The 27,999-nt window shown below is 48.5% G+C and overlaps 3 protein-coding genes across 7 annotated transcripts in view; 2 read left to right on the top strand and 1 right to left on the bottom strand.

Annotated features, from left to right (window-relative positions):
* Positions 1-21,658, top strand: part of Qrich1 (glutamine-rich 1) — a 40,038-nt gene extending 18,380 nt beyond the window's left edge. For all 4 annotated transcript variants that reach the window (XM_005410175.2, XM_005410176.2, XM_013507581.1 and 1 more), the window contains 7 exons: positions 8,062-8,239; positions 8,822-8,976; positions 11,651-11,765; positions 18,258-18,366; positions 18,656-18,807; positions 19,145-19,235; positions 20,721-21,658. In XM_005410175.2, coding sequence (XP_005410232.1) covers positions 8,062-8,239; positions 8,822-8,976; positions 11,651-11,765; positions 18,258-18,366; positions 18,656-18,807; positions 19,145-19,235; positions 20,721-20,913 — 993 coding nt within the window. In that variant the 3' untranslated portion in view covers positions 20,914-21,658. The remainder of the gene's footprint in view (positions 1-8,061; positions 8,240-8,821; positions 8,977-11,650; positions 11,766-18,257; positions 18,367-18,655; positions 18,808-19,144; positions 19,236-20,720) is intronic.
* A 193-nt stretch (positions 21,659-21,851) lies between these two features.
* Impdh2 (IMP (inosine 5'-monophosphate) dehydrogenase 2) lies at positions 21,852-26,694 on the top strand. 2 transcript variants are annotated; one of them, XM_013507582.1, is made up of 15 exons: positions 21,852-22,057; positions 22,495-22,543; positions 22,894-22,995; positions 23,085-23,159; positions 23,478-23,684; positions 24,134-24,221; positions 24,295-24,494; positions 24,576-24,666; positions 24,760-24,855; positions 25,111-25,182; positions 25,772-25,915; positions 25,995-26,139; positions 26,232-26,375; positions 26,458-26,541; positions 26,621-26,694. In XM_013507582.1, exons 1-15 carry the CDS (start codon positions 21,960-21,962, stop codon positions 26,640-26,642), a joined length of 1,617 nt encoding a protein of 538 aa, XP_013363036.1. In that variant the 5' UTR covers positions 21,852-21,959; the 3' UTR covers positions 26,643-26,694. The 2 variants fall into 2 exon arrangements, with proteins under 2 accessions (XP_013363036.1, XP_005410235.1); XM_005410178.2 differs by lacking the exon at positions 25,111-25,182 and having other exon boundaries at positions 21,854-22,057.
* Positions 26,695-27,093: 399 nt separating this feature from the next.
* Ndufaf3 (NADH dehydrogenase (ubiquinone) complex I, assembly factor 3) lies at positions 27,094-27,978 on the bottom strand (the record flags this gene model as incomplete). Its single annotated transcript, XM_013507583.1, is given in 4 exon segments — positions 27,094-27,354; positions 27,433-27,533; positions 27,616-27,682; positions 27,786-27,978. Coding segments are annotated over 4 exon segments (478 nt in total), but the record flags the coding sequence as incomplete, so codon positions are not given.
* Between the last annotated feature and the right edge of the window lie 21 nt (positions 27,979-27,999).

Genomic DNA, 27,999 nt, shown 5'->3' with positions numbered 1-27,999 from the left:
AGAGAGAGAGAGAGAGAGAGAGAGAGAGAGAGAGAGAGAGAGAGAGAGAGAGAGAGTGTATATGTAACAGAAGGCCTTTGCTCTGAGCCAAATCTCCATTTCTTTCTTTCTGTCTGTCTATCTGCCTGCCTGCCGGCCTGCCTACCTAGCTACCTACCTAGCTACCTACCTACCTAGGCGGGCGGGCGGGCGGGCGGGCGGGCAGGCAGACACAGTCTCATTACATTGCCCAGACTGGGCTCCAACTTGCAGTCCTTCTGTCTCAGCCTCCCAGAGTGCTGGGATTACAAGCATGCACCACTATTCCCTGTGCTCAGCTTTTATTCACAGGGGTGATGCATGTTAGGCCTTCCCTTATTTCTCCTGGGCCTGATAGTCCAGTTTAATTGTAGGTTAGGTCTCTTTTGGTACTTACTGTCCTTTGCTAGTGATTTGTATGTTTGGGTTCTCCACTAAGAGAAAACCCTTTCTGTACTTTATTTTAGTGGGTCCAAATTCTTCAGAAGCTGTGTCTCTTTTGGTAGAATTGTATAGGGATTTGTGTTAAGTATTATTAGGAAAAGAAAAACAGGCAAGAACAATTCATCATGAGGAAATAGGCGGTTGTCTACATATTCCACAAACATGCCTCCCCTCCTCAGCACGCTCTCGGCTAGGTGCTGGGGAATTGAGATGAATAAGACCTCTTCCACCTTTGGACCACTTAGAAACCATGCAGAAGACAATTGTGCTGTGATAGGAGTTAAAAAAAAGCTGCTAACAGTTGTGGATCGAGGCATGGAGAGGGCTGTATGTTTTATGCAAGTGTTCTAATCTTTTGTCTTTAAAACCAGATCTGTGGTCACACCTCCCTCTTTGAACTTTACACCCTTTTCCACGTGTTGCCTCGTTTCTCTTCTGTACTTACTCTCAGAGGTCTCAGAAACGTTATCTGCACAAGCTGGCTCCACTTGAATCCATTTTTCCTTTTATTTATTTCAGATAGTGTCTTGATCTGTTGCCCATACCAGCCTCGTCCTGGACTGACATGGTCTTCCTGCCTCAGGCTCCATGGTTTGGATGTATTAACTCATTTAATTTTTATACCAAGCCAGGCCTGGTAACACATACCTGTTTTCTCAGCATTCTGGGAGGTTGAAGCAAGAAAATTGTAAGTTCAAGCCCAGAGTGGGCAATTTAGCAAGATTCTGCCTCAGAAAATAAAAAAGGAGCCAGACGTGGTAGCACGCACTTGTAATCCCAGCACTCAGGAGGCAGAGGCAGGAGGATAGCTGCAAGTTTGAGGCCAGCCTGAATTATATAGTAAGACCCTGTTTCAAAAAAACCAAAATAAATAAATAAATAGATAGATTGGAATACAGGTCAGTGCAAAGGCCCTGGCTTCAATCCCCATTACTTTTAAGAAAATTGTTTTTTCATACCAACCTCCTACAATATATACACATTAGGAAACTGAGGTACAGGGAAACTTAGGTGAGAAGCTAAATGCCATGGTTAGTCAGTACTAGAATTAGGATTCAGCCTTGTACAGGCTGACTCTGGACTCTGACTCTTAACCCTTAGGGGGCATTAACACACAGATCTGAATTTCTGGATTCTGCGTTCCCCTCTTAGGACCCTTTCGATTTGACTACCTACATGTGATTTACTTGGATTTACCTTGGATTTATTAACTTACCTCTTATCTTCATTAGCACTGCTGTCAAAAATTTCCTGTTCTCATAAACTGGCACCACTGTCTACCCAGTTAATCCCCAAACCCAGAAGTCAGTCTGGTGTGATGGCTCATGTCTGTAATCCCAGCACTTGGCACGGTTGAGGTGGGAGGATGGGAAGTTTGAGCCCAGCCAGGGCGTTTTAGCTAGGCTCTGTCCTGAAAACTAAAAGGACTGGGAATGTAGCTCGGTGTGCAGGCCCTGGGTTCAATCCCAGTATCCTTCACTCCAGCCGCAGCAAAGCCGGGAGTCTCCCTTGAGGCTGCTTTCTATTACTCCTTGGAGCTAGTTCGTTAGCAGGCCATGCTGGTTCTACTACCAGACTTCCCACATTCTCTGTAGTCTGCTGTGCTGCCATTATACCCGTCCTGACTGCAACCACTTGCTTCCACTTTTGCTTTTCAGTCCATTCTCTGTAGAACAGCAAGAATGATTATTTTTTTCTTTTTTCTTTTTTTTGGTGCTAAGAATGGGACCCAGGGTGTCCCATATACTAGGCAAGCACTCTACTACTGAGCTACGTCCTTGGCCCTAACAATATTAAAATGTAAGATTACATCATTTCCCAAGTCATCGTGGTGTCCCATGATGTGTAAGAAAAATGATACTGCGCAATGTATAGGGACCTACATCAGCGGTTTTCAACCTGACCTGTATCACTCTCACCCACATCCATCAGGAGACACTTGGACATAGTGAAGGAATATTTGGTTGTCAAGATGCACCATTACTGACACTCAGTGGAGAGAGGCATACAGTAATGGAGGGCTGCTGAAAAGCCAGTAGAAAAGCATTGATCCACGCGCTGTGGCCGCTGTCTCTTTGTCCAGTCAGATGCGTAAGTGTGGGTGGACGGCATCACCTTTGCATAAGTTCAGGAGGGGATTCTGCAGAGGACAGGTTTGGGATGGACAGATGAGTTTTCTCTGCGTGTTAGTTCGGGGTGGCTGTGAAATGTCCAGTTGGAGATGTAGAGTAGCCACTGGTGTGTTCCCAGAGTTGCGCAGTTGGCATTCACTTCCACAGATGGGGAAGTCCAGTCTGGAAAGGTGAGCAGCACCAGGGAGATTGTGAAGTGGAAGTGCAAGTGTGTAGAGCAGTGCTCCAGGGCCGACAAACATTGAAGGAACTGGCAGAGATAAACCCAAGGCAGATACACAGCTGCCCAGTAGCCTGAGGAGGTGTAGGAGGCTGTGATGCCAGGCGGATGAGCAGAGTACAACAGAAAATACTGCAAGTGGTATTGGATGTAAAACAAAAGTCAGTAGGTTAGGGCCAGAGCAAGCATTCACTGCATGTGACCCTCCCATTTCAGTAACTGTGTGTGTGTGTGTGTGTGCTCAGATTGACCCCAAGGTCTCATGCATGTCGGGTAAATGCTCTAGAACTGAACTATATATCCAGCCCTTTTCATTTTATTTTGAGATGAGGTCTCACAAAGTAGCCCAGGTTGGTCTTGAACTTGTAATCCTCCTGCCTTGAGCTGCTGAGAACACAGGCATACAGCAACATGATAGGCTTCATTGTAGTAATTTTTAACTGGGAGGAGCTCCGCATGGTGGTGATGGTGCTAGTTGCCAATGGGATAAACAAGAAGAGAGCATTCATTTCTATGGTAACCAGAATAGGCATTGAAGCACAGAGTGTAGCATGAGGATCAAAGGTCAGAGAACTTCAAAATCAGAGAATGAGTATCAGGTCAAAAGAAGAAAGGGCAAGAAGGCAGGCATGGTGGTGCATGCCTATAATCTCAGTCTCTGGGAGGCTGAAGCAGGAGGATCAGCCTGGGCAACTTAGTGAGTTAGCCAGATCCAGTCTCAAAAAGGGGCAGAGCGGGTGGCTGGGTATGTAGCTCAGGGCAAAGGCCCTGGTCGTCCCTAAGAGCACAAAAAGAAAAAAAGGAAAAATAAGTGCATAACGCTGAGGCCTACCTATAGGTTTAGCTTTGACTAGGAAAATAATTGGTGACCTTTTAGTAACATGCAGGGGTGGGATAATGTGTTGCTGGATGTGCTGAGAAAGTGCTTGTTAACTAGTCACTCTGAGAGGCTTTAGGTGCCATCTGTTTCACTGGCCCTGAGCTCAGTTGCCTTCGTGGCTTTTACTCTGTGCATGAGAGGTCCGTGATGAGTGCATTTAATGAAGCTGTTCTGGAATAATGGTGTTTTTGGTTTTTGTTTTTGGCGACTTGTAGACTAACCGGGGGAGTTGAAGAGAAAAACTGTTGCCAAGATTTTTCTTCACATCACTCCATTTGAAACAGATTTTTACCCTAGACCATGGTTTATGCATTTCTGTATTCCTGAGCCTAACACAGAACTTTGCAAACATGTTTGTTGAATGAGTGCATAAGAGGAGTTAGGTCTCTTGTGTAATTTGAATTGATTCTTTTTCTGTTGTCGTTTTTTCATCATCTTTAATAGACCAAGCACATTTGTTGAAGATGCATTAACTCAATTTTCTCCCTTTAAAGTTGGAGGCCCTACTAAGGAAATGTCAGCTGGTGTGTTGTGTGTGTGTGTGTGTGTGTGTGTGTGTGTGTGTGTGTGTGTGTGTGACTAAGGATTAAATCTGGAGCCTTCATAGAGCCACATCCCCAGCCATTTTCTTTTATTTTTTGAGACAGGGTCTCAAATTGCTCAGGCTGGACTTTCAATCCTCGTATCTTACACTCCCAGAGTGCTGGAATTATAGGTGGGTGCTACCACCGCCAGCTGGAAATTGAAAACATTGGAGTTTTAATATTTGAAGGTCTAGAGGTCTGTTTAGAATCATTAAGATTAGGTGTCAGGTAACCTGTTTACCCAAATCCTCATAAGGTTGTTAGTCTCGTTAGACTCTAACCATGTAACTATAAAGTCTAGGGTGGAGAAGTTTATAAGGAGGGAGGGCAGCTGTGTCAGGCTCAGAAAATGAAATCTGATTTACTGAATATGAGATGGAGGTGTTGGTAATAGCCCTATTTATAGGCAGAATGCAATTTTGGACCTAGCTTTATGTAAAGGTAGAGTTGATTTTTGCCTGTTCAGTTTTCTTTTTTCTTGTTTTTTTGAGATAGGATCTTGCTATGTAGTTCAGGCTGGCCTTGAACTCACTATGTAGCCCAGGCTGACCTTGAATTTACAGTAATCCTCCTGCCTCAGCCTCCCAAGTGCTGGGATTACAGGCGTGGCCAAGATTTTTCATTCTTAATCTGTCATTTTATAATGGCAGGGGAGAGAACACTGTTTGGTTTTGGACTTTTTTTCCCCCTAAACAGTAGTCCTCAATTATGAAGATCAGAATCACATGAGGAACTTTTAAATGCCTGATCCTACCCTTAGACCAGTTAAATCATAACCTCTGAGCATAATGCCAAGGTGTGAATGTTTATAAAAATCAGTGCAGATGATTTAAAGTTGCCGCTAAATTTAAGAATCACTGCTGAGGACGTTTGATACTGGAGGTGTGATATGCAGACTAGTGACCTTGGTTCCACTTGGGAGCTTGTTAGAAATATATCAGGCTGCAGTATTTTACAGTATTGCACTCTCAAACTGTAGAGTGTACTTTCATTTCTTACTTTAGCTTGGCCCAAACTTGATTTGCAGAGCCTGTTTTTTCCCAACTATTTATTTATTTATTTATTTGGGTTTTTTTTTTTTCCCCCCGGTACCGGTAATCAAACGCATGACCTTGCGCTTGCCAGGCAGGTGCTGTGCCGCTGAGCTAAATCCCCAGCTCCTAAACTTTCCCAACTATTTATTATTTATTTTTAGCTTTTTGAGACAGGGTCTCACTGTGCAGTTCATGCTGGCCTCGAACACGCAGCAATCCTCCTGCCTCTGCTTCCCAAGTACTGGGATTACAGGCTTGCACCACCATGCCCGGCTTTCCTACCTTTAATAAATGTAAAACTTTGCTACTATTACCAAAATATATATATACACCACCCCCCAAACCTTGTTTTTTAAAAAATTAATTTTATTGGTACACTTTTGACATACAAAATGATCACATCCATCATAGGAAATTTGTAGATAATATATCTTAATTCTGTTTTTCTTCCATTCTTCTCCCTTCCCTTCAATCCTTCTTCCCCTCTCCATTTACATAACTTTGTTTCTATTGTTTTTCTTCTTTATTTTTTACCCCTACTCTTTTCTCACTGTCCCCTTGGCCCTTCCTCCTCTTTTTTTTTTTTTTTTGTCTTTTCTTCCGGAACCAGGAATCGAACTCAGGATCTTGCGCTTGCCAGGCAGGAGCTTTGCCGCTGAGCTAAATCCCCAGCCCCCCTTCCCCCTCTCTTATTCCCCTTTCCATTTGAGCATCATCTTCCTACTTCCCAATATCTGCACTCCTTTTTGGTCCTTATTTACTCCCTGAGTTTCTCACATAAGAGAGTACAATACTTAAATATGTGTGTCCAATTTATTTCTTAAAACTATTTCTTAAAAATTTACTTAAAATTATATTCTAGTTACATCCATTTACCTAAAAATGTTTTAAATTTATCTTCCTTCCTTCCTTCCTTCGCTCCCTTCCCTTCCATCCCTTCCTTCCCTTCCTTTTTGAGGCAGGGTCTTGCTTTGTATCCCAGGCTGGCCTCGAACTCTTAGTGATCCGCCTGCCTCTGCCTCCCAAGTGCTGCTCATTTGTTGATTCTTTATAATATTTCCTGTGCAGTCAAGTTTTGTTCATAAAGTCTTTACCTGCACCTGTGTCTTCAAGAGTTTTACCTATTCTGTCTTCCAGCAGATTAAGTGTCTCGTTGTTAATTTTAGATCTTGGTCCATTTTTATTTTAGTTTGGTCCATTTTTATTTTAGTTTTGTGTATGGTGAGAGATATGGGTCTAGCTTTAATCTTCAACATATGGAAAGCCAGTTTTTTCAGCACCAATTATTAAAGAGGCTACTTTTCTTCCAGTGAAGGTGTTTGGCCTTTTTCTCAAAGATGGTAGTAGCTGAGTGTGTTTGGAATTGTTTCTTTTTTTTTTTTTTTGATGCAGGATCTCACTGTGTGGTGCAGGCTGGCCTTGAGTTCACTTGTGTAGCCCAGGCTAGCCTCAACTCACTGCAGTTCTCCTGCCTCAGTGTCCTGAGGTGCCAGGATGTGCCACCATGTGTTGTTTCTGCATCTCCTTGTCTGCTCCATTGACACTTAAGTCTGTTTTTTGGTCCATTCCATGATGTTTTTATCATGATACTGTAGCTCTGTAGTATAATTTAAGGTGATGACCCCTGCCTTGGCCTTTGTTGCCCAGAATTGCTTTTGCTAGTCTAGATCTTTTCTGGTTCTATATGAATTTTAGGATTTGTTTTCTCTAGTTCTGTGAGGTATGCTATTGGTATTTTGATTGGGATTGCATTAAATCTGTATGACAGTTTTGGAAATTTGTATTGGTTTGCTTATCAAAAACAAGGGATAGCCGGGCGTGGTGGTGCACGCCTATAATCCTAGCACTCAGGAGGCTGAGGTAGGAGGATCCTTGCGAGTTTGAGACCAGCCTGGGCTACAAAGTGAGCTCCAGGCCAGGCTGAGCTGCATAGCGACACCCTGTATCAAAAAAATAAACAAGGCATAAGGGCTGGGGATTTAGCTCAGTGGTGCAGTGCCTGCCTAGCAAGCATGAGGTCCTTCCTGAGTTCAATTCCTGGTACCAAAACAAAACAAAACAAAAGAACGAGAGCTATCTTTCCATTTTCTGATATCCTCTTCAGTCTCCCCTTTCAGAGTTCTGTAGGATGCAGGGTAAAGGTTTTTTACTTCCTTCATTAGATTGATTTCTAATTATTGCATTTTTCTTGGTAGTATTGTGAAAGATGTTGTTTCCCTAACTGTGTCTCAGTCAGTTTGTTTATTTGTGTACCTGAATGCTACTGATTGTTGAGTGTTGACTTTGTGTCCTGCTATATTACTGAATTTCGTTATTAAATCTAGGAGTTTTTTGATCACCCCTAAACCTTTTTAATCAGGATATGCATTTTAATAAAGTTCCCAAGTAAGTGACTTATTTGAGGAATAGTTGATAAGCCAGTGATGGCACTGGAGTTCCCTTTCTACTTGGAGTGTTTAAGAAGTCTGACACTTGGGCTCTACCCTGCTGAGACAGTGCAGTCTTGGGTGTTGGTACTTTTAAATAAGAGATCTGAAGTCCATCTAAGGATGAGAAGCATCTCCAGCTGTGTAGTGCTACCTTTACTGTCCTTGACATTCAAGAACTCCAAAGCTTCTTCAAAGTAGGACAGCAAGAAGAAATTTTTTTTTTTAAATTAAGTGAACCACAAGTAATTTTTTCTGGGAGTTTTGCCAGAAGACCTAGTGCAAAAATAGTATTGACTCATTCTGATGTTTCTCTTTTGTAGGCTCAGACTGTCCAAGTTGCTGAAGTTGAACCACAGTCACAGCCACAGCCTTCCCCAGAACTTCTGCTTCCAAATTCTTTGAAGCCAGAAGAAGGGCTTGAAGTATGGAAAAACTGGGCCCAGACCAAGAATGCTGAACTGGAGAAGGATGCTCAGAACAGATTGGCACCCATTGGGAGTGAGTGTCGGAAGGGAGTGGTAGACGAGATGTGTCTGCAATGTCAGTGGGACAGAATGCGAGGAAGCGAGCAGCCCCTGACTCTAGGACCTGGAGAGCACTCCCTGAAGTGTTCAGCTGCATCGTGACCAGCAGCAGGCGAGCCAGACCCTGAGCCAGTGAATAGGGAGTGGGCATTTTTGTCAGCATGGGTTCTAGAGGTCAGTGAACAGATGAAGGCAGAATGGCTTCTGGGAGGAAACAAGAGTCAGTGGGTATACTCCAGACTCTCCTTTGGCGTTTGGCTTATAAACTTGCTTATATTATACAAAGTGGGTTCTGATTTCTTCTGCCCTTTGATTTCTTGGCCCTAATAAGAATTTCTGAGATTCTGTGTGTGAGATAGGGAAGGATTATGAGAAGTAAACTCTTGGTGTAATAGCAAATGTGACTAGTGAGCCAGTTCTTATCATAGGCATAAGTGACAGTTCTTATCCAGCACCCTGGACTGTGTCTGCCCTGGGCCCTCCTTTCAGGAATATTACCTAGTACAGAGACAACTGTTATCTGGTTCCCTAGTCACCTTTGGGAATTGTGTCACAGGGCGTCAACTGCTGCGATTCCAAGAAGATCTCATCTCCTCTGCTGTGGCTGAGTTGAATTATGGGCTGTGTCTAATGACACGGGAAGCTCGAAATGGAGAAGGTGAACCCTATGACCCTGATGTGCTCTACTATATTTTCCTGTGTATTCAAAAGGTAGGAAGCAGATTATCACAGGAACATGTGTGAGCTTTGTTCCCAGTGGATGTTGCTAATTACTCAGCTTAGTTAAATGACAAGAGGACAAAATAAAGTTCTCTTTGAGTTGTATGATGTGTTTTAGAGTAAACATTTCGTTTTGAATTGCAAAGACCTTCATGAGGGGCTGGGGATTTAGCTCAGCGGCACAGCGCCTGCCTGGCAAGCGCAAGGTCATGAGTTCGATTCCCGGTACTGGAGAAAAACAACAACAACAAAAAAAGACCCTCATGTTCATTTTTTAAAATAAAGTAGGCAAGCGTTCTCCATAATGTTGGCATTTAGAGAAACCTCTGTTAAAATATTTGGTAATTACCTTTAAGAGTTTTTTTAAAATCACAAAGCATTTATTCACATTTATTTATTTTCATTAAAATAATATATCCACCAGTTGTTAAAAACACATTTGTAATGCAGTAGTCTGGGAGGCTGAGACAGAAGCATTGAAAGTTCAAGCCCAGTCAGAGCAATTTATCAATTTGGTGTGACCTTGTCTCCAAAAATGAAAATGGGCTGGACGTGGTGGCACACACCTATCATCCCAGCACTTGGGAGGCTGAGGCAGAAGAATTGCTGCTAATCCGAGGCCAGTCTGGGCTACTTAGTGAGTTGTAGGACAGCCTGAACTGCATAACGAGACCCTGTCTCAAAAGGGGGAGGGAGCCTGGGGATATAACTCAGTAGGAAGGCCTGGGTTCAGTCCACAGTGTGTGGGGGGGAAATTATGCAAAAATGACTGACCAGACATAGTCATCCATGCCTGTAGTGCCAGCACTTGGGAGGCTGAGGCAGGAGGATTACTACAACTTTGAGGCCAGCCTGGACTCTGCAGTGAGTTCAAGGCCAGCCTGAAGTACATAGAGAGACTCAAAAAAAACAAAACAAAACAAAAACAAAAACACCAAAAAAATGTCTGATGCTAACATAGAGCTTTTTTCACTGTGCCCTATATTAACACAAACAACTATCTTTTAAATGCAAAAATACAGTTATGTTTTCAGGACCTCTAAGGTAAAAATCATAATGGCAAAGCTTGTAGACAAGCAGTTTTTGGGAGCAGAGATGGATTTCTTGGTATTTGAAGGTCCTTGAAGAGAGCCTCACAGTATGGCAGTAGAGAGCTTGATGATTGGGAATCTTTTTTTTTTTTTGTCTTTTTGAGACAGGGTCTCTCTGTGCAGTTCAGGGTGGCTTTGAGCTCGATTTGCAGCCCATACTGGTCTAGAACTCCCAATGATCCTCCTGCCTCAGCCTCCCAAGTGCTAGGATTACAGGCATGCGCCACCTCGCACAACTATCCGCCTTCTGGTTTGTTCCTCTTTCTGGTCCTTACCTAGGCACATGTATAAGACCTTACATGTTCTGTCACCATCCAGTGTCTCCCTAGTTCTCTAAGACAGAGTCATCTCTGTTTACTGACAAGGAAACCAAGCCCCAGAAGTTAGAAGGTATCCAGGTGCTGTTAACTTGCACAATACCTTACAAGAGACTGGCCCTTAAGCCTTCTCATTTTTTGCTGTCAGAAGACGGTGCACTCCTTCAGTGAAATGCAGTCACTAAAAATCCTATTCAAGGGCTCGGGATGTCATACAGTGCTATTTGCCTAGCATTGCCTGCCTGCGTTTAATCCTTAGCTAGAAACAGCATAGCGGTGTGCACCAGTAATTCCAGCACTCGGAGAGGCTGAGACAGGAGGACTGCACGTTCAAGACAAGCCTCAGCAACTTGGTGAGGCTTTGTCTCCAGAAATGGCTGATGCTTTAGCTCAGTGCAGAGGCCCTGAGTTCAACCCCCAGTGTTGGAAAAACAAACACAGTCCAGCATGGCGTGGTAGTGCACGGCTGTGATCTCAGCTGCCCCAGAGACTGATGAAGAGTTGTGAATTAGAGACCAGCCTGGACCACGTAGTGAGAACCTCTGTCCAAAAAAACCCCACTGGGGATTTTTCTCACTGATAGTTTGCTTAGAATGTCTCAGGCCCTCAGTTTGATACCCAGCACCACAAACAAAAAACAAATAAATAAAAATAAAATTAATAGCTGGGAAATGGTGACACAGGCTCTAATCTCAGCACTCTGGTAAGCAGACACGGCAAATTCAAGCAATTTAACAATTTAGCAAGATCTTGTCTCAAAAAATAAATTTAAGGTGAGGGGCTCGGGGAGATAGCTCAGTATAAAGGCCCTGGGGTCAATATCCAGTACCAGAGAAATAAAACTGAGCATGGTGGTGCATGCCTGTAATCCCAGTATTGGCAGGCTGAGGCAGGAGAATAGGGAGTTGAAGAATGGCCTGGAGTATAAAAAAAAACAAAAACAATGAACGAAGGAGTGGATGAATGAAAGGAGGAGGAGTGGGGACCTCGCTCAGCACTCCCTGGTTTGTCTCCACTACTGGGCGGGGCACACAGTCTGCCTGCTGACCCAGCTCTCAAGAGTGCTGCAGGCTCAGCTCACATGCTGTGAAGAACACTGGGAAAGCGAGGCTAGCCGGCTCTGAGGTGGTGGCGCCCTTTGGTCCTTCGCTGAGGGGAGAGTGGGGAGGGAGAGGCGCTAGTGCTGGGGAAAGTGTGTTTACCTGAGACCTTACTCCAGAAATTACTAATTACTTCTCTTGGTTGTTTTTCTTTTAGTATCTTTTTGAAAATGGAAGGGTAGATGACATTTTCTCTGATCTTTACTATGTTCGATTCACGGAGTGGCTGCATGAAGTTCTGAAGGATGTGCAACCGCGGGTCACTCCCCTTGGTAAGAGTTTCCCTTGTCTTTGAAGTCCTTTCCCGCTTAGCTTTTCCAAAGATGGGCGGCTTCTGGCTTCTGGCTTCTGGCGCTGTTCGTAGTGTGCAGGCACAGGGCTTGAAAGCCCAGACAGCAGTGTTGTCCTCTGTGCTGTGTCCTGGCGTGAAGGACACCGGGGTGTGCGGAGCTAGTTCTGGAGTGACTGTGTGGTGGTTTTTTTGTTGTTGTTCCTACTGAAATCTGGATCATAGCCAGGCATAAGAGCTCATGCAGCTACTGGAGAGACTGTGGCAGGTGATCATTTGTGTTCTGAAATTTAAGGTCAGCCTGGGCGTCAGAGCAACGCCACATCTCAAAAGAAGAAAAAAAAACACGAATCATTACACTTACAGACGTGGGTGTGGTGATGCCCTTCTGTAATCTGAGCACTTGGGAGGCTGAGGCCAGAGGATCGCTGAGAGTTTGAGTCCAGCTTGGGCTGCAGAGTGAGTTCAAGACCAGCCTAAACTGCAAAGTGAAACGTTGTCTCAAAAAGACCAAAAAAGAAAGAAAAACAGTTATGAGCCAGGCCATGGGTGGTGTCTCACACCTGTAGTCCCAGCACTCAGGAGGCTAAGGCAAGAATATCACTGTGAGCTCAAGGTCAGCCTGGGTTAAATAGTGAGGTCAAAACCACCCTGAACTATATAGTGAAATCCTGTTTCAAAAAGTCCCCCACAAGAAACGATTTTATAATTTTTCTTTCGCCTTAAGCAGTCTCCTTTGTTTGTTAGAACATAAGCTTTTTCAGTAGAATATCTGAGTTAGGGTTAATTTTTGTTTGTAATAGACTTGAGATATGGGGGGTTAAACCCAGGGCTTTACACATGGTAGCAGGTACTTTACCACTGAATTCCTTCCCTACTCTGTTAATTTTTTTTAGAGGAGCTTTAGGTGCCCAGAAAAATTAAGGAGAAAGTACAGATAATTTTGTATGCCCCCTTGCATAAGCACCCTCACATTTCCTGTGTCATTAAAATGTTAACTTGAATTTGCCAGGCATGGTGGCCCATACCTGTAATCTCAGCACTTGGGGTGGGAGGCCAAGGCAGGGAGGCTGAGGCAGGTGGGTTGCAGCAAGTTGGTGGCCGGCCTGAACTACATAGGGAGATCTTGTCTCAAAAAACCAAAACTGTGTTACTTCAGTGTGATACAGTTGTTAAAGTTGATAACCAGTATTGACCTTTTGTTACCTAAAGTTCATAGTTTTCTTCATAACTCATTCTGTTGTACATTCTGTGGGTTATGATAAATGTATGCAGACATGTACTCACAGGTCTATCAGTGCAGATGTATTGAGTCCTAAAAATCCTCTTTACTCCACATTTCGATCCCTACTTTCCTTTCTTCCTGTTGAGTTCTTGGTACCCACTGATACTTCTCCTGCTTCCATAGTTTAGCTTTTGTAGAATGTCTCATATCCATACATACGTATGTATCATAATGTGTATCATATATATGTTTTGAGGTTTTGTTTTGATTTGTTTTGGTCTTTTTGAGAGAGGGTCTTGCTATGCAGTTCAGGCTGGCCTTGAACTCACTTTGTAGCCCAGGTTGGTCTTGAACTCGCAGCAGTCCTCCTGCCTCAGCTTCCCAAGTGCTCGTACTACAGGTGTGCGCCACCATGCCCAGCTCTTGTTTTGTTTTTTGAGAGGGTCTTGGTATATAGTTGAGGCTGGTCTTGAACTCACTAGGTAGCCCAGACTGGTCTCAAGGTGATCTTCCTGTCTTAGTCTCCCAAGTGCTGAGGGTATAGATGTGCACCACCATACCCAGCTAGAATATTGTATATTGGGAATAATTTAATATGTAATCTTTTTAGATTGGTTTCTTTTACTTTGCAATATGCATTCAGTGCTTCTATATTGCATTGTATAGATGTCCCAGTTTGTTTATCTATTCTGTTGAAGGACATTTTATCTTGGTTGTTTCTAGGTTTTGGCAACTGTGAGTAAAGATGTTAGAGTCTGAGCACATGAGAGGGTGAGGCAGGCGTACTGCAGTGAGTTCAAGGTCGGCCCGAACTATACAGCCGAGATCCTATCTCAAAAACAACTCAACAGAAAACAGGATAGATATGCAAAGTTCAGTGTTTCAGTGTTTTTATTATGGAAATTTCAAGCATATATAAGAAGTACAGGGTAGATTAATAAACTACCAGATACCCATTGCCCGTGACAAGAATTGTTTCACATTTGCCACCATGGTCTTCCTTCCACCTGTGTTAGTTTTTTATTTGTTTGTTTGAAATAAGGTCTCAGGCTGGATTTGAACTCACTTTTACTTTTTAGCCCAGGCTGGCCTCGAACTTTCAGTGATCCTCCTGCCTCAGCCTTCCAAGTGCTGGGATTACAGGCATGTACCATCTCCTCGCCTGGCTCCTCCTGTATTAGTTCATTTTGTTTTGTTTTTGTCTTTTTGAGGCAGGGTCTTGGGCTGTGCTGCTCAGGCTGGCCTTGAGCTCACTTTGTAGCCCAGGTTGGTCTAAAACTCCCAATGGTCCTCGTGCCTCAGCCTCCCAAATGCTGGGATTACAGGCATGCGCCACCACCCCCGGCCTCCTCCTCTATTAGTGTGAAGGAGATTCAAGATACTTTATATTTGTGTGTGTGTTTTGATATATCCTAATGCCATTATACTTAAAAAAACAAAACAAAACAACTCAATTCCATGTTACCAGCATCTACCCTTGTTCAAATTTCTGATGGTCATATATATTTCATTCTTTGCATTTATCTGAATCAGGGTGATAGTAAGCCCATGTGTTCAAATTGGTTATGACTTTTAGCCCTTAGTTTAAATTTTCCTATCTTGCCCCTTCTGTCCCACCCCTTTTCTCACCTCTCCTCCCTTCCCTTCCCTCCCCTCCCCTCCCTTCCCCTCCCCTCCCACCCTTTTCTTTTCTTTTTTGGTTGTTTTGAGGCAGGGTCTCACTGTGTAGTGCAGGCAGGCCTTGAACTTGCATATATAGCCGGGCTGGCCTGGAACTCATGGTGATCCTCATGCCTCAGTCTTCCAAGCACTGGGATTGTAGGCGTGGGCCAATACACCCAGCTTTTTCTTCATAATTTATTCATGGAATAAACTAGCCCTTTTTCTTCTGTCCTGTTGTGTTTGTTTTGATGTAATTTTTTGAGAATCTCTCTGTGTAGTTCACCTTGTGGCCACTCGGGCCTCCCAAATGCTGGGATTATAGGTGTGTCACCAAGCTCGGCTTCTGTCTCTGTGTGTGTTTGCGATATGTAATGAATGCATTTGTCAGGGGAAGTTGGGACATGTAATTTTTGTTTGTTTTGTTTTGTGTTTGCTTTTTTGAGATAGGGTCTTGCTGCGCAGTCTAAGCTGGCCTCCAACTGGTGGCAGTCCTGCCTCAGCGTCCTGAATGCTAGTGTTATATAGGCAGCTGAGTTAGATAGAAATATAGGCAGTCAGACAAGGTCAGGCCCTTGAAGGCGCTAATAAGGAAGACAAGATACCTTGCAAATAGAGACACACTTGCCGAGGGCCAGACCTCAAGATGAAAGACCAGTGAGTGCATCTGCACACCTCCCTAGGGATGAACCTCAGTGATTGATACTCTAAATAGGCAGCAGTCACCTTGAAGAGTCCCTGGTAAACCCCTTACCGGAAAAGCCCCTGTTCTGTACTCCTGCCTGCTTGCTAGGTGATTTGCTTCCCCATTTGTCGGCAATTTAATCAATTTTACCTAAACAGGTCTTGTAGGCTGACCATAGTTTTGTCCCACCTCATGCCCACCTTGTGATTGCCCATCTTTCCCCACCGTGGACCCACCTCACCTCGTGGTTTTGCTGTATAGAAGTCCCTAGAAAAGACAGTCTTGGGCATCCTACTTGGCCCCCTTTCTGTCCCTTTCTCAGGCAGAAGGTTTCTTTCCCTCAAATATGTTCTGCTCTTAACCTCTGTGTTCCTAAAATTCATTCTTCGATTTTAGAGAACATGACCTCGTCCCGGGTATCGTCCAGGTTTGCAGTTTCTATTTCCTGTATCCCTGGGATTACAGGTGTGAGCCACCACACTCAGCATGCCCGTCTTTTTTTAAAACTTCCTTTTCTTTTCGGTAGATCCCCTTCCCATTTGCAAAAGTCTGTATCTCTTAAACTAGCCCATTCACTTGGCAGTCTAGTTTTTGTTGACCTCTTTACTTCGGTTTAGTTTCATATTTTTTTTTAGTATTTACAGTTGATTGCTAATTGGATACAAAAATCCCTTCCAGTTTTGTTCTTTTGTATTGTTTTGGCATGGTCACGTCAGATAGGTGGCCTTTCTTCCATCACAGTGCCCATTAAATTGTGGGCTGCAAAACAGTCTTCTCCTGTTGCTATCTTCTCATTCCTCAGGGAATATAAGGAACAGCTCTCCTTCCCCACCTCTAGGTTCCAGGCAGTACTGACTGTACAGATGAGGCAGAGTAAGGGCTTGCTTCTTTTTCTTCATCAGTTCTTACAGCGCTGAGTTGGTTTACCAGTTTCCCCAGTGAACAGTGAAGGGTGAGTTTTCTGTTTCTGTTTTTTGTTTTGTTTATGTTTTTTTTGAGACAGGGTCTCACTATGTAGCCCAGGCTGGCCTTGAACTCAAGGCATCCTCCTGTCTCAGCCTCTAGAATGCTGGGATTATAGCCGTGCACCACCACACCCAGTAGGATTGTTTTTTAAAGGATCATTGTTAACTCAGTTTAAACATGATGATTTGATCTGACTCAGTCCATTGCAGTAATCTTCACTGCCGCACGGATGATCCCATCTCTGGCCTAATGGAGTCTTTAAGTTGATGCCCAGTTACCTTTTAATGTGACTTACAGTCTTTGATAACTTCCTGGGTTTTCTGAGTTGACAATGTCCTGGTCTCAGAGATTCCTTGTCTTGGGATGGAGCTCATCAATTTTGCATAGAGCCTGGCTCCTTTCAGTAGAAAATGGTATTTCAGCTTGGATGCCAGTGGTACTGTTGTTCTGGTTTGGTCATTGTGCCTTGGCCCCTCCGTGGGCAGAGCTACAAACGTTTTTAAAGATAAAATACGTCTTTTTCATGCCTGCTGTTCAGATTTGGAACTGCAACACTTCTGTAGTGTTTATGTCTCCTTTTTCCTGTGCCAGAAGTCCTGGTTCTCAAGCACTGTGGTCCATTTTCAGTTTTGTTTCGTCTTTTGATTTTTTTTGGTACCAAGACTTGAACTAAGGACCTTGTACTTGCCAGGCAGGCGCTTGTGCCCTGAGCCAGCTGTATCTCTGGCCCTTGATTTGTTTTTGAGACAGGGTCTAGCTGTGTAATTCATGCTGGCTTTGAACTCACTGTGTAGCCCAGGCTGCCCTCAAAATCATATCAATTCTGCCTCAGCCTCTTGTGTGCTAGGATTGCAGGCGTGCGCCCCCGTGCCAAGTTGTGGCTCATTGTAAAATGGCATTGAGAAGAGTGTTAGGGAAGTGACACCTCCAAAGGCAGATTGTAGAACATGCCCAGGTGTGCCTGCAGTTGCTGCTAGGAGATGGCTTTTCCTGAGGAGAGTATCGGTGCAGCCCAGCCTCTGTGTCTTAGGGGCATCAGTATACCCAAAAGTACCGTAGTACTTGCCATTGCTGCTGTGCCACAAAACAGCCAAAAGTGTGGACAGAACCAGCCAGGGCTGCCTTGAGGAAAGACTGAAGTACGCAGTTCAGTCGAAAGTGTAGCTTTGGCAAGTCCAGAAAAGAGCGCTGACTGTTCCTTTTCCAGCTTCAGCAAGTTTGACCCTTCTGTGTGCCTAGAGATTCTTGAAATCCTGTAGGAAAGTGCTGTGTTGTGATCTCCACCATGCCCCAGTGTGTGCGGTCACTTGCACGTCAGTGATTTGAGTACATGAAGGGTCCTTGGTGAACACACCAAGTGTCATCATCCTTTGGTGCAGTCTTGGTTTTCCAACCCCATTCCTACCCCCGGCTACGCACTTAACAGATTGTTGTTTTGTAGTTTTATATGCCTCATTCTCTCTCAGGGTTTCCTTTTGCCCCATATTAGCTTCAGATTCAAGAATTTATCAGTTGCCAGGTGTTGTGGTGCACGCCTGTAATCCCAGCACTTGGGAGGCTGAGGCAGGAAGATCCTTGTGAGTTCCAGACCAGCCTGGGCTACAGAATGAGCTCAAGGCCAGCCTGAACTGCATAGCGTGACTCTGTCTCAAAAAGACCAAAAAAAGACTTTATCAGTTAACAGTAACCGTCATAGGCAGCACTAGCTGGATCACCTTGGAACTTGTTAGAAATGCATGCAGCTTATCAGGTTGCACCTTAGAAACTTGGGTTGAGACCCAGACATCTTTGTTTTAATGCTTCCCAGATTATTTGTCACGCCCAGAGGCGGCTTCTCTTGATAAGAGTTGTGTTCCTGGGTGGTCTTCGCACCTCCCACCCGGTGCCTTTGGGGGATCTTGCCCCACCCACTCTCTGTAGCAGTACTGTACTCCTTCTAGGCTATGTCCTGCCCAGCCACGTGACTGAGGAGATGCTGTGGGAGTGCAAGCAGCTTGGGGCACACTCTCCCTCTACCCTACTGACCACCCTCATGTTCTTCAATACCAAGTAAGTGTTCTAGGAGCTCCCCAGGAAAGAGTGGAAACTATCAGGCCTTCTGTGCTTGAAAGCCCAGCCTCACCTGGCTGCTTTATGTGTGTGACTGGTGAGGCAAACAGCCTGGCAGACCCTTACCGTCCATCTTGCTGTGGATTTTCCACTGGAGGTTGTGCTTGGGTACAGACCTGTCCAGGTCCTGGGAGTGCGGGCAGAGGCTCCTCTGAAGCGTTGGATGATGAGTAAGCTGTGGTGTTCTCCTGGCGCCCCTCCCTCTGCCTTGCTTTCCCTCGTGCTCCAGGTACTTCTTGTTGAAGACGGTGGACCAGCACATGAAACTGGCCTTCTCCAAGGTCTTGCGACAGACAAAGAAGAACCCGTCTAATCCCAAGGATAAAAGCACGAGTATCCGGTACCTGAAGGCCCTGGGAATACACCAGACCGGCCAGAAAGGTAGGGGAAGGAGGCAGGGAGGCACACATGCAAACTACCTGCCCCGCCCTGCCCGTCCTGATCCTGGGTAGTAAGGGTTGTGAAGGTTGGGGTTTGCCGCATAGGAATTCTCCACTCCCTTCCTCTCTGGCCAGCAAGTTCAAACGTTTCTCCTGGAGGTAGAGAAGCCCTAGGGGATAGCCTCCTTCCTTCCTCGTCCCTGCCTGTCTCTCGTCCCTGCCGTCCTCTCACTCAGTATTCCCTAGAGGGGGTGGCGAATGCCTGAGGTTCCAGAGTTGGACAGAGCTAACACACTGTGGTGCCAGCCTGTGATGGTGGGTTGGGGGGCGTTTTATAGTTACAGATGACATGTATGCAGAACAGACAGAAAATCCAGAGAATCCATTGAGATGTCCCATCAAGCTCTACGATTTCTACCTCTTCAAATGGTGAGGAAGCTTTAAACACTGGCTCAGGTTGTGTGTGTGTGCGTGTGCGCGGGGGCATACTTGTGTATAGAGTTCATAGGAGAGAAGCATTGTCTAGTCCCAGAGAGAAAAACCACTACAAAAGGCGAAATACGAAAGCAGCTTAGTGAAATGCCTAGCACTGTGACATAAAAGTGGTCCCTGACAGTCACCTTTCACGAAGAAGTTAGGGAGGCACGTCGATGCCACCTCCGACACACAGCGAACACTGGCCTGCCTCGTCCTGGTCCTGACCCGTTACTGCCACCTTTCACGTGTGCGTGGAACGTCTTCCCTTCACTTTGGCTCCGGCTTCCTCTTACCCCTGAAGTTCGGCATGCGGTCTTCACAGCAATATCAGAAGGATCTCCTTGGTTCTAGGTCTCACTATGTCACTCAGACTAAAACCTTTGGTGGTTTCTCATAACTCTTAAATGGGTTGCGGAGCTGCTGCCGTCCATGCTGGTCTGGGCCCTCTAGCCCTGCTAACTCCTTCACACTCGAGGGCGTCATGCTGTCCTCTCTGTGTACACAGCTTTTCCAAGGAAGCATCGCTAGATTCATTGCCTGTTCCCTGCGGCTTAACCACTGTTACCATTTTGCGTGTGTTTGTGTCACTGTGATTTCTGTCTTGTCTTCCCTCTTCCTCTGTATGCCCCGTGAGGTGGGAACCACTGACTGTCCTGTTCATTTAGCATCCACACCTAGTGCAGACCCGGCAGACGGTAGCCCTTCCCTAAGTCTTGGGTGGAGGCCCATGTGACTGAGAGGATGGAGGGTGCCAGGTAATTGACAGAGTGAGCGCGCGGTGGGGAGGGAGTGAGCCCAGGCAGGTGCCCTGCGTTGTGACCATATTACTGGGTAGAGCAAGCAGTGGGAGCAGGTCACTAGAAAACTGCCCCGTCCAGCATAGCTCTTGAAATTCCTGAGGGAAAGGACTGCGAGAGGATGGAGAAACAAAGACAAACGATGTACAGAAAGCGGTCAGGTAGAGCTCGCTCTCTGGATGGGAGGAAACAAACTGCTTGACCACTGCACAGTGCGTTTATTTATACATTTAGCAGGTTGATTTCAGGTGACACCCGTTTGCCTAACAAGGAGCTCACCTCACACCCAGGCTGGAGCACCTGTTCTGGGACGCTTCATGCCCTCCGGGCCTTCCTTCAGAGCGCTCTTGGCTCCCTGGGCGTGGGTGACTGCACGATTACTAAGGATCCATCGAGAGCTCAGGCCATGGCCTCCAGGAGTCAAGCCCAGGGATGCCCAGGGCAAGCGCAGCCTGTGGTTGGTCACACCTGGCTCGTGTGAAGCGGGGCGGGAGGGGGCGGACTGTCACTGGCGGAGGCAGTAGCCCCAGTGGTGGAGGTCCTGGAGGCGCCGTGTGGAGTCTGCATGGAGTTGAGTAGCTGTGCTGGGAGGGTGGGAGTTACAGTGGTGTTACCCAACTTTTACCGACATACTCTTCAGTCCCCAGAGTGTGAAAGGCCGGAATGACACCTTTTACCTGACACCTGAGCCAGTAGTGGCCCCCAACAGCCCAATCTGGTACTCAGTCCAGCCTATCAGCAGAGAGCAGATGGGACAAATGCTGACCCGGATCCTGGTGATACGAGAAATTCAGGAGGCCATCGCAGTGGCCAGCGCAAGCACCATGCACTGAGGTGCCTCAGCCATGGTACAGGAGAAGCCAGCCAGGAAAAACCAGACAGACATTCACACTAAAGAAGAGGCCTCCTCTTTTTTTTTTTTTTTTTTTTTTTTTTTAAATTGGTGTAGTTACGAAGCCTTCCAGGCTACTTCTGTTTAAAATGTAAAAGAAATGTTCGCCCCCTTTGCATCTTCATAGACCTTCAGCAGACTGTTGGGCCCGTGGGGGCTTGAGGTTTCCTGAGAGCCAGATACGAAAGTTGCCGGCTGACTTTTTTAATCCGGGCCCCAAGGAAAGGGCTTGGACGCATAGGAGAGATGCGCCCCTTCCCTGCCTCACGACGGAGCTAATGATGGACCGACCTCCAGGGAGTCTCCCCAGCTGGCTTCCACTCTGGACGGGTGCACATCGCTGACCACAGAGGAACCGTGTTTTCTTCATGTGCAGACATAAGCCTAGCATCTAATGGAAGAACAGTGAGGGGAAATTCAATTATGATTTATTAAGGACAATTTCTATTACACCCTCCTTTATGACAAGTGACATTTTAGATGTTAAAGTAAAAACTTTACCATGCCTTTTTTTTTTTTTTTTTTTTTTTTTTTTTGGCCTAACATTGAGGCCTTAAACCTTAGGCTGCTGTGCCTGATGGAATTCTTGTAACATACACTTGTGTATCATATAAAGATACCACTCTGTTTCTCTTATGTATTCTTACTCTAGTTGTTTATTAAGAATGACAAGCACGTCTTTTCAACATGCTAGTGAACGCCGCGTCTTTATTTGGGGGAGGAGCCTGGCGGGAGGGGAGACGTGACCCGACTCTTACTGGAAACTGGGGAGCGGGGTAGGGGTGGGACGGAGCCGCTGAGTGCCAGGCGCATGCGCCCTTTCCGCCCCGCCCGCCCCACCTCGGCCGGGGTTACGCTCGGGCTCCGTCCTGCGCTCTGACGTCAGCAGGGCGCGCGGTGCGGTGACGGAATTACATTGGCGACTCGGGCCGTGGAGGCCTCTGCGGCGTGGTCCTCGGAGGCGCGAGGCGGCGTTCCGTGCCGGCCATGGCCGACTACCTGATCAGCGGGGGCACGTCCTACGTGCCGGACGACGGGCTCACGGCGCAGCAGCTCTTCAACTGCGGGGACGGCCTCACCTACAAGTGCGGGCCTAGGAGTTCTCCGGGGCGGGGCGTGGGGCGGCACCGCGGGAGAACGGGCCAGATGGGAGCTTCGGCGGCCCCCTTGGGTGCGGGTACCGGGTCGAGACCCGGGAATTCCTCGCCTCCCCGGGGCTCATTTTGACAGATCGGGCGTGGCGGTTAGGGGGAGCCGTCTCGGAGGTACTCAGGACCTCTGGCTTAAGACCCCGTTCCCTAGATCCATGGGGTTGTCAGGCCGCGAGGCACGCTGATGACAGTTCAGTGGCGGAAAGGGCCGCGTGTCCGTCTCTGTCGCTGCCCTGTGCGCTGTCTTGCCGGTGACACGTGGTCTTAGTTAATGCCATGCTCTGCCCAGAGGCTTCGCAGGATGGAGTTGGGGGTCTCAGAGTACCAGAAACCTGGGTCTCCTAGTCTCAATCTGTTTCCCTCTGCCGCAGCGATTTTCTCATTCTCCCTGGGTACATCGACTTCACTGCAGACCAGGTGGTGAGTATGATCAGAAATTGGGTTCTGAACTTCAGGGTGGGCTGAAGATGCTGCAGTTACCTGGTCTCAGCCTTTCCTTACCAGATTGGGTTTGGGGTAAATGCTGTGGAGTGGTTTTTTTGTTGTTGTTTCGGTCTTTGGTTTTTTTTTTTTTTTTTTCCGGTACCGGGAATCGAACTCACGACCTTGCTCTTGCCAGGCAGGCGCTGTGCCGCTGAGCTATATCCCCAGCTCCTGGAATGGTATTTCTGGCTGGCGTGCAAATAATACAGAACCCATTTGGGAGGAACTGGTACTATCCTGAAAAGTCAGAGGAGTTTTGCCACACTAGCGGTCCTTTGTCTCTTTAGGATCTGACTTCTGCTCTGACCAAGAAGATCACACTCAAGACCCCACTGGTTTCTTCCCCCATGGATACAGTCACAGAAGCGGGGATGGCCATTGCAATGGCGGTGAGCCCCACGGGGTTTGGGAGGAGACGGGCAGGGCCTCCCTTAAAGACACGCAGGCACACCTCACTTACCTTTTGTTCTTCTTGTAGCTCACAGGAGGTATTGGTTTCATCCACCACAACTGTACACCCGAATTCCAGGCCAATGAAGTTCGTAAAGTGAAGGTCAGAAGGGCAAGGATCATGGCCAGGAGCTCCTGGGAATTGCACGGAGGTGGACTGCAGTGGGAGCTGGGGAGCTGTTCTCTTAGTTTAGGGTCCTTTCTGCCTACAGTGGGTTCAGTTACTGAGAAGGTCCTAAGATCTTGGTATTTAAACTAGGAAGAGCACCAGCTGCACGGTACTTCCAGCCTACCCATTTTGGTCAGAGCAGTTGGTCCTGTAGTTCTGCCAGAGGGGGATTTTACTTACAGACCTGGGCTTTAGACAGAGCGCCTGAACGTGGTTCAGAGGTACAAGGCACTTTCTCACTATTCCTTCCAGAAATACGAGCAGGGATTCATCACCGACCCTGTGGTTCTCAGTCCCAAGGACCGTGTGCGGGACGTTTTTGAGGCTAAAGCTCGGCATGGCTTCTGCGGCATCCCCATCACAGACACAGGCCGGATGGGGAGCCGCCTGGTGGGCATCATCTCCTCGAGGGATATCGATTTTCTTAAGGAGGAGGAGCATGACCGCTTTCTGGAAGAGGTGGGTGGCCCTGGCGGAGCATGGCCAAGCTCTGGCAACCCAGACAGAAGGAAGGTAGCTTCTGTTGTCCACCTGACATGTTTGAGGACCTCTTCCGTGCTGGAAATATGGCCAGCTGTGTTACTCACTGCTTTATAGGTTTGTGCCTTCTCTTCCCCCGAAAGGCCTTGCTAGTATTCATGTTTTGTTCTTCGCTACCACCGAGGCCGGGCATCGCGCACAGGCCGTCAGCCCTCCTCTCCTGGGGCTTTCGTTGCTCGGGTGTGGCGTGCCCCCTGCAGCACAGAGGCTGCTGTATTCTGGGACTGTTGAGGTCTGTGGAGCAGGTGTGGTCTGGATTCAAACAGACGGATTTGGCGGTTCAGGAGCCTCCCCGAGTTAGGGCAGGGCTGTCTGTGGAGAGGTTTCATCTCTGACTGGCCCTCCCTCCTGCCTCCCCTCCTTCCTAGATCATGACGAAGAGGGAAGACTTGGTGGTGGCCCCTGCAGGCATCACATTAAAGGAAGCAAATGAAATTCTGCAGCGCAGCAAAAAGGGTGAGTCCTAGAGGTGGGAGGGAGCCTAGAACTAATGCTCATGGTCCTGATTCACGCCCTATCCTGGCTTTAGGAAAGTTGCCCATTGTAAATGAAGACGATGAGCTGGTGGCCATCATTGCCCGGACAGACCTGAAGAAGAACCGGGATTACCCACTGGCCTCCAAAGATGCCAAGAAGCAGCTGCTGTGCGGGGCCGCCATTGGCACTCACGAGGATGACAAGTATAGGCTGGACTTGTTAGCCCAGGCTGGTGTGGATGTGGTGGTTTTGGTGAGCTACTGCGTACACGAAGCGGGACAGTAGGGGCAGGTGCTGTATCACCGTCTGATTGGGACTTCTTTTGTGTTCCAGGACTCTTCCCAGGGCAACTCCATCTTCCAGATCAATATGATCAAGTACATCAAAGAAAAGTACCCCAACCTCCAAGTCATCGGAGGCAATGGTAAGACCAGGACAGCGGCGCCTGTAGTTGGGGATTGCAGGGGCTGGGATCCCACCTGGACCCTCACGCGTGTCTGCCTTTTCCACACTGCAGTGGTGACTGCAGCCCAGGCCAAGAACCTCATCGACGCAGGTGTGGACGCCCTTCGGGTGGGCATGGGAAGTGGCTCCATCTGCATCACCCAGGAAGGTGAGAACATGCACCGGCAGGGCCTGGAGACTGGCTTCCGATCCCACGTGCCCCGGGGCCTAGCACTCTTACGGGAACTACACTGACTCTTCCAAGACGGGCAGCTCTTGGGCCAGACAGGCCTCTTGGATGGGTGATCTGGCTGGAAGCAAGACGAGTTCTCGTCATCCCTCACCTGCTACTTCCCCGCCTAGCCTGGCCTCCTTGCTCCTGCTCTGTGCCCTCTCTAAACTCTGGTCTGTTTGTTTTATTTAGTGGCTCCCAAGATCCCTCCAGACATAAAGTCCCACAGCCCCAAATGCCCTTCTACTGTCACGGGCTGCTATAGTAAGTCCGGCCCGGCCCAGCTGCCCACTGCCCGGCTGCTTGGTTGACTGTAGCTGTAGCTCTCAGGGTTTGTGGTGCTGATGGGTGGGCAGGGCAAACAGATGTACAGACCATGTTTGGGGCTGCTTAGGATCGCAGCTCCCTCCTCCTGGGTTGCTCAGAGCAGGACCTAGGCTTTCCCACATCTTAGGAGATAGGCATGGCGTGAGGACCTCCTCTGGAGCCTGCTCTCCCTTCCGTGTTACCGTTACCCTGATCTTGCCTGCGCTGCCCACTGTGCAGGGGAGCAGGGCTGGGCCCGACTCGGTGCCTCTGGGTACTAACCGCACGGAGACTCCTGCCCCGTCTTGCTACTAGCCGGGACTGCATGTGCCTGAGGCTGCCCTGGGCCCTGCACACATGCACGTGCGCACACAGCGTGAGGTCAGCACAGCTGTCTGTACGGTTCACAGCGGATGGGGCAGCAGCCATCCAGACACCTCATCAGTCAGCCTGTCATCCTGGTGCAGATGTAGCCAAGAGCTCCTGGGTACCGAGACTGGCTCGTTGCCTGTCTCACTAACCCCGTGCCTCTGTTGTCTATCAACAGTGTTGGCCTGTGGGAGGCCCCAAGCGACAGCAGTGTACAAGGTGTCCGAGTACGCAAGGCGCTTTGGCGTTCCTGTCATTGCCGACGGAGGAATTCAAAACGTGGGCCATATTGCCAAAGCTTTGGCCCTGGGGGCCTCCACAGGTGAGGTCCGGGGCCCCGGAGCCCGGTGCGACTCCTTCCCGCACCGTTCAGCCTGCCCCAAGCGCTTTTCTGTCCACAGTCATGATGGGCTCCCTACTGGCTGCCACCACGGAAGCCCCTGGGGAGTACTTCTTCTCCGATGGGATCCGGCTGAAGAAATACAGGGGCATGGGTTCCCTCGATGCCATGGACAAGCATCTCAGCAGCCAGAACCGCTACTTCAGGTGGGACAGGCGGACCGACGGCCCCGCCCTCGCCCTGCACGGCCCGAGTCTCACCGTTGGGACCCTGCCCATTTGCTTGCTTCCTCCCACAGCGAAGCTGACAAAATCAAAGTGGCCCAGGGGGTGTCGGGAGCCGTGCAGGACAAGGGGTCCATCCACAAGTTTGTCCCTTACTTGATTGCTGGCATCCAGCATTCCTGCCAGGACATTGGTGCCAAGAGCCTGACCCAAGTCCGGTGAGCTGGGGTGGCTGCGACGGGGTAGGGGGCTCTAAGGTCGGCTGCTGACCGGCCGCAGCTGACACCCACCCCTCTGCAGAGCCATGATGTACTCTGGGGAGCTGAAGTTTGAGAAGAGAACGTCCTCGGCCCAGGTGGAAGGCGGTGTGCACAGCCTTCACTCGTAAGTGCCCCTGGGCGGGAGCTTCTGCGTGCCTTGCCTGCGGTCTGCCTTACACTCATTAAGTGGTCTCTGCCTGCAGGTATGAGAAGCGGCTTTTCTGAAAAGGAATCCACCACACCTCCTTGGTTTTTCAATAAAAGTTTGGAAAATAAAGAGATGCCTGATCTTTGGAGTTAGCAGACATGTGGGGAGCCGCAGATCTCCCCAGTGCACGCATACAACACCCAGGTTCCCAAGGGGTGCCCTTGGGCTTACATAAGGACGCCCCACAAACCTAGGAGGTAGTTCTGGTTCGGAGTTCTTTGCTGGCTGGGAGCAGGGAGGAGTGGTTCCCTGGTCAGTCAGTGGACCTGGGATCTGCCTGGCTTCCTGCTAATCCCAAGACATAAACCAACACTCTAACTGAAATATCTAAAGCCTCATAGGGAGAGCCCCGGACTCCCTTCAGATCTGCACATGAGCAAGCAGACCTGGAACTGTGGCTTGGTTTTTTATCCCCCTATACCCTGTAAAGAGCCCAATGACACAACAGCCTATAGCAACACACCTGACACAAAGTAAGACAGGCATATAAATTATTATCCTGGTAAGCAGGACAGTGTTACACAGTGCCAGTGGGGAGAGGGTATGAGGCACTGCGAGTGCCAGCACTCTGCCAGGGCCAGCGCCTCTCACCACGGGTAGGTTCCTGGTGGTTCATTCCGCAGCCTGGGTGGGGTAAGTCAGTGAACGCTCTCCAGGTGGGGGGATGAGCGCAGCTCCTGTCACTCGGCCTTCATGACACAGGAAGTTGAAGGTGGCGCAGGCATTGGGCTGCAAAGGAAAGGCCAGCATTAGCCTGTCCGAGGGTAGGCCTGGCTTCCTGCCGCGTTTGCAAGTTGTAGGACTAACCGTATCCTGCACTTCCACGGCAATGCCTCGCTGCCGCATGGCCTGCAACACCAGGGAGCTCAGCCTCTCGGTCCTGTTTCCCGTGCCCACCACAACGATCTCTGGGGAGGGGAGGGAGGGGGTCATCTACAGCGAGGGCGTGAAGGTGGGCGTCCTCCGGCCTCGGCCCTGCCCTCGGCCTACCGATCCTGGGCTCCAGCATCCAGAAGAGGGCGAAGCTCTCCTCGGTGATGTCCCGGGGGGATCCCACCTGAGTGCGGGGGGCCGATTCAGCGAGTACAGGAGGACGCTCTCCCGGTCCCACCCACCGCCAGGCCGGGTGCACGCGGCGCGCCGAGGGGCGGGCGGCTCACGTTCCACTGCAGCACGGAGTGCGGGAGCAGCGCGCACGGCCCCAGCACGCGGGTGCCGCTGACCGCGAAGCCGTGGCTGCTGTAGCTGTCCACGTACATGGCGTGCGGGAGCTCGCGCTGCAGCAGGGAGATGCGCGTGCGCTGGTACAGCTCGTCGTCCGCCGGCGAGAGCCGGTGCCAGCGCCGCGGGGCCCTGCGGGGCGAGGGGCGGGTC

The sequence above is a fragment of the Chinchilla lanigera genome, unplaced genomic scaffold (genome assembly GCF_000276665.1).
Source record: "Chinchilla lanigera isolate Chin_1 unplaced genomic scaffold, ChiLan1.0 scaffold00131, whole genome shotgun sequence".
Taxonomy (NCBI): Eukaryota; Metazoa; Chordata; class Mammalia; order Rodentia; family Chinchillidae; genus Chinchilla; species Chinchilla lanigera.
This window is presented reverse-complemented; position numbering and strand designations above follow the sequence as displayed.

What these genes read in the sequence shown, in the direction of transcription:
- Impdh2 (XM_013507582.1), top strand. Translation starts at nt 21,960, where the DNA reads ATGGCCGACTACCTGATCAGCGGGGGCACGTCCTACGTGCCGGACGAC. An exon ending in ATGACCGCTTTCTGGAAGAG is followed by an intron (nt 23,685 to 24,133) that starts GTGGGTGGCCCT and finishes CCTCCTTCCTAG; the next exon opens with ATCATGACGAAGAGGGAAGA. An exon ending in GGCCCTGGGGGCCTCCACAG is followed by an intron (nt 25,916 to 25,994) that starts GTGAGGTCCGGG and finishes TTCTGTCCACAG; the next exon opens with TCATGATGGGCTCCCTACTG.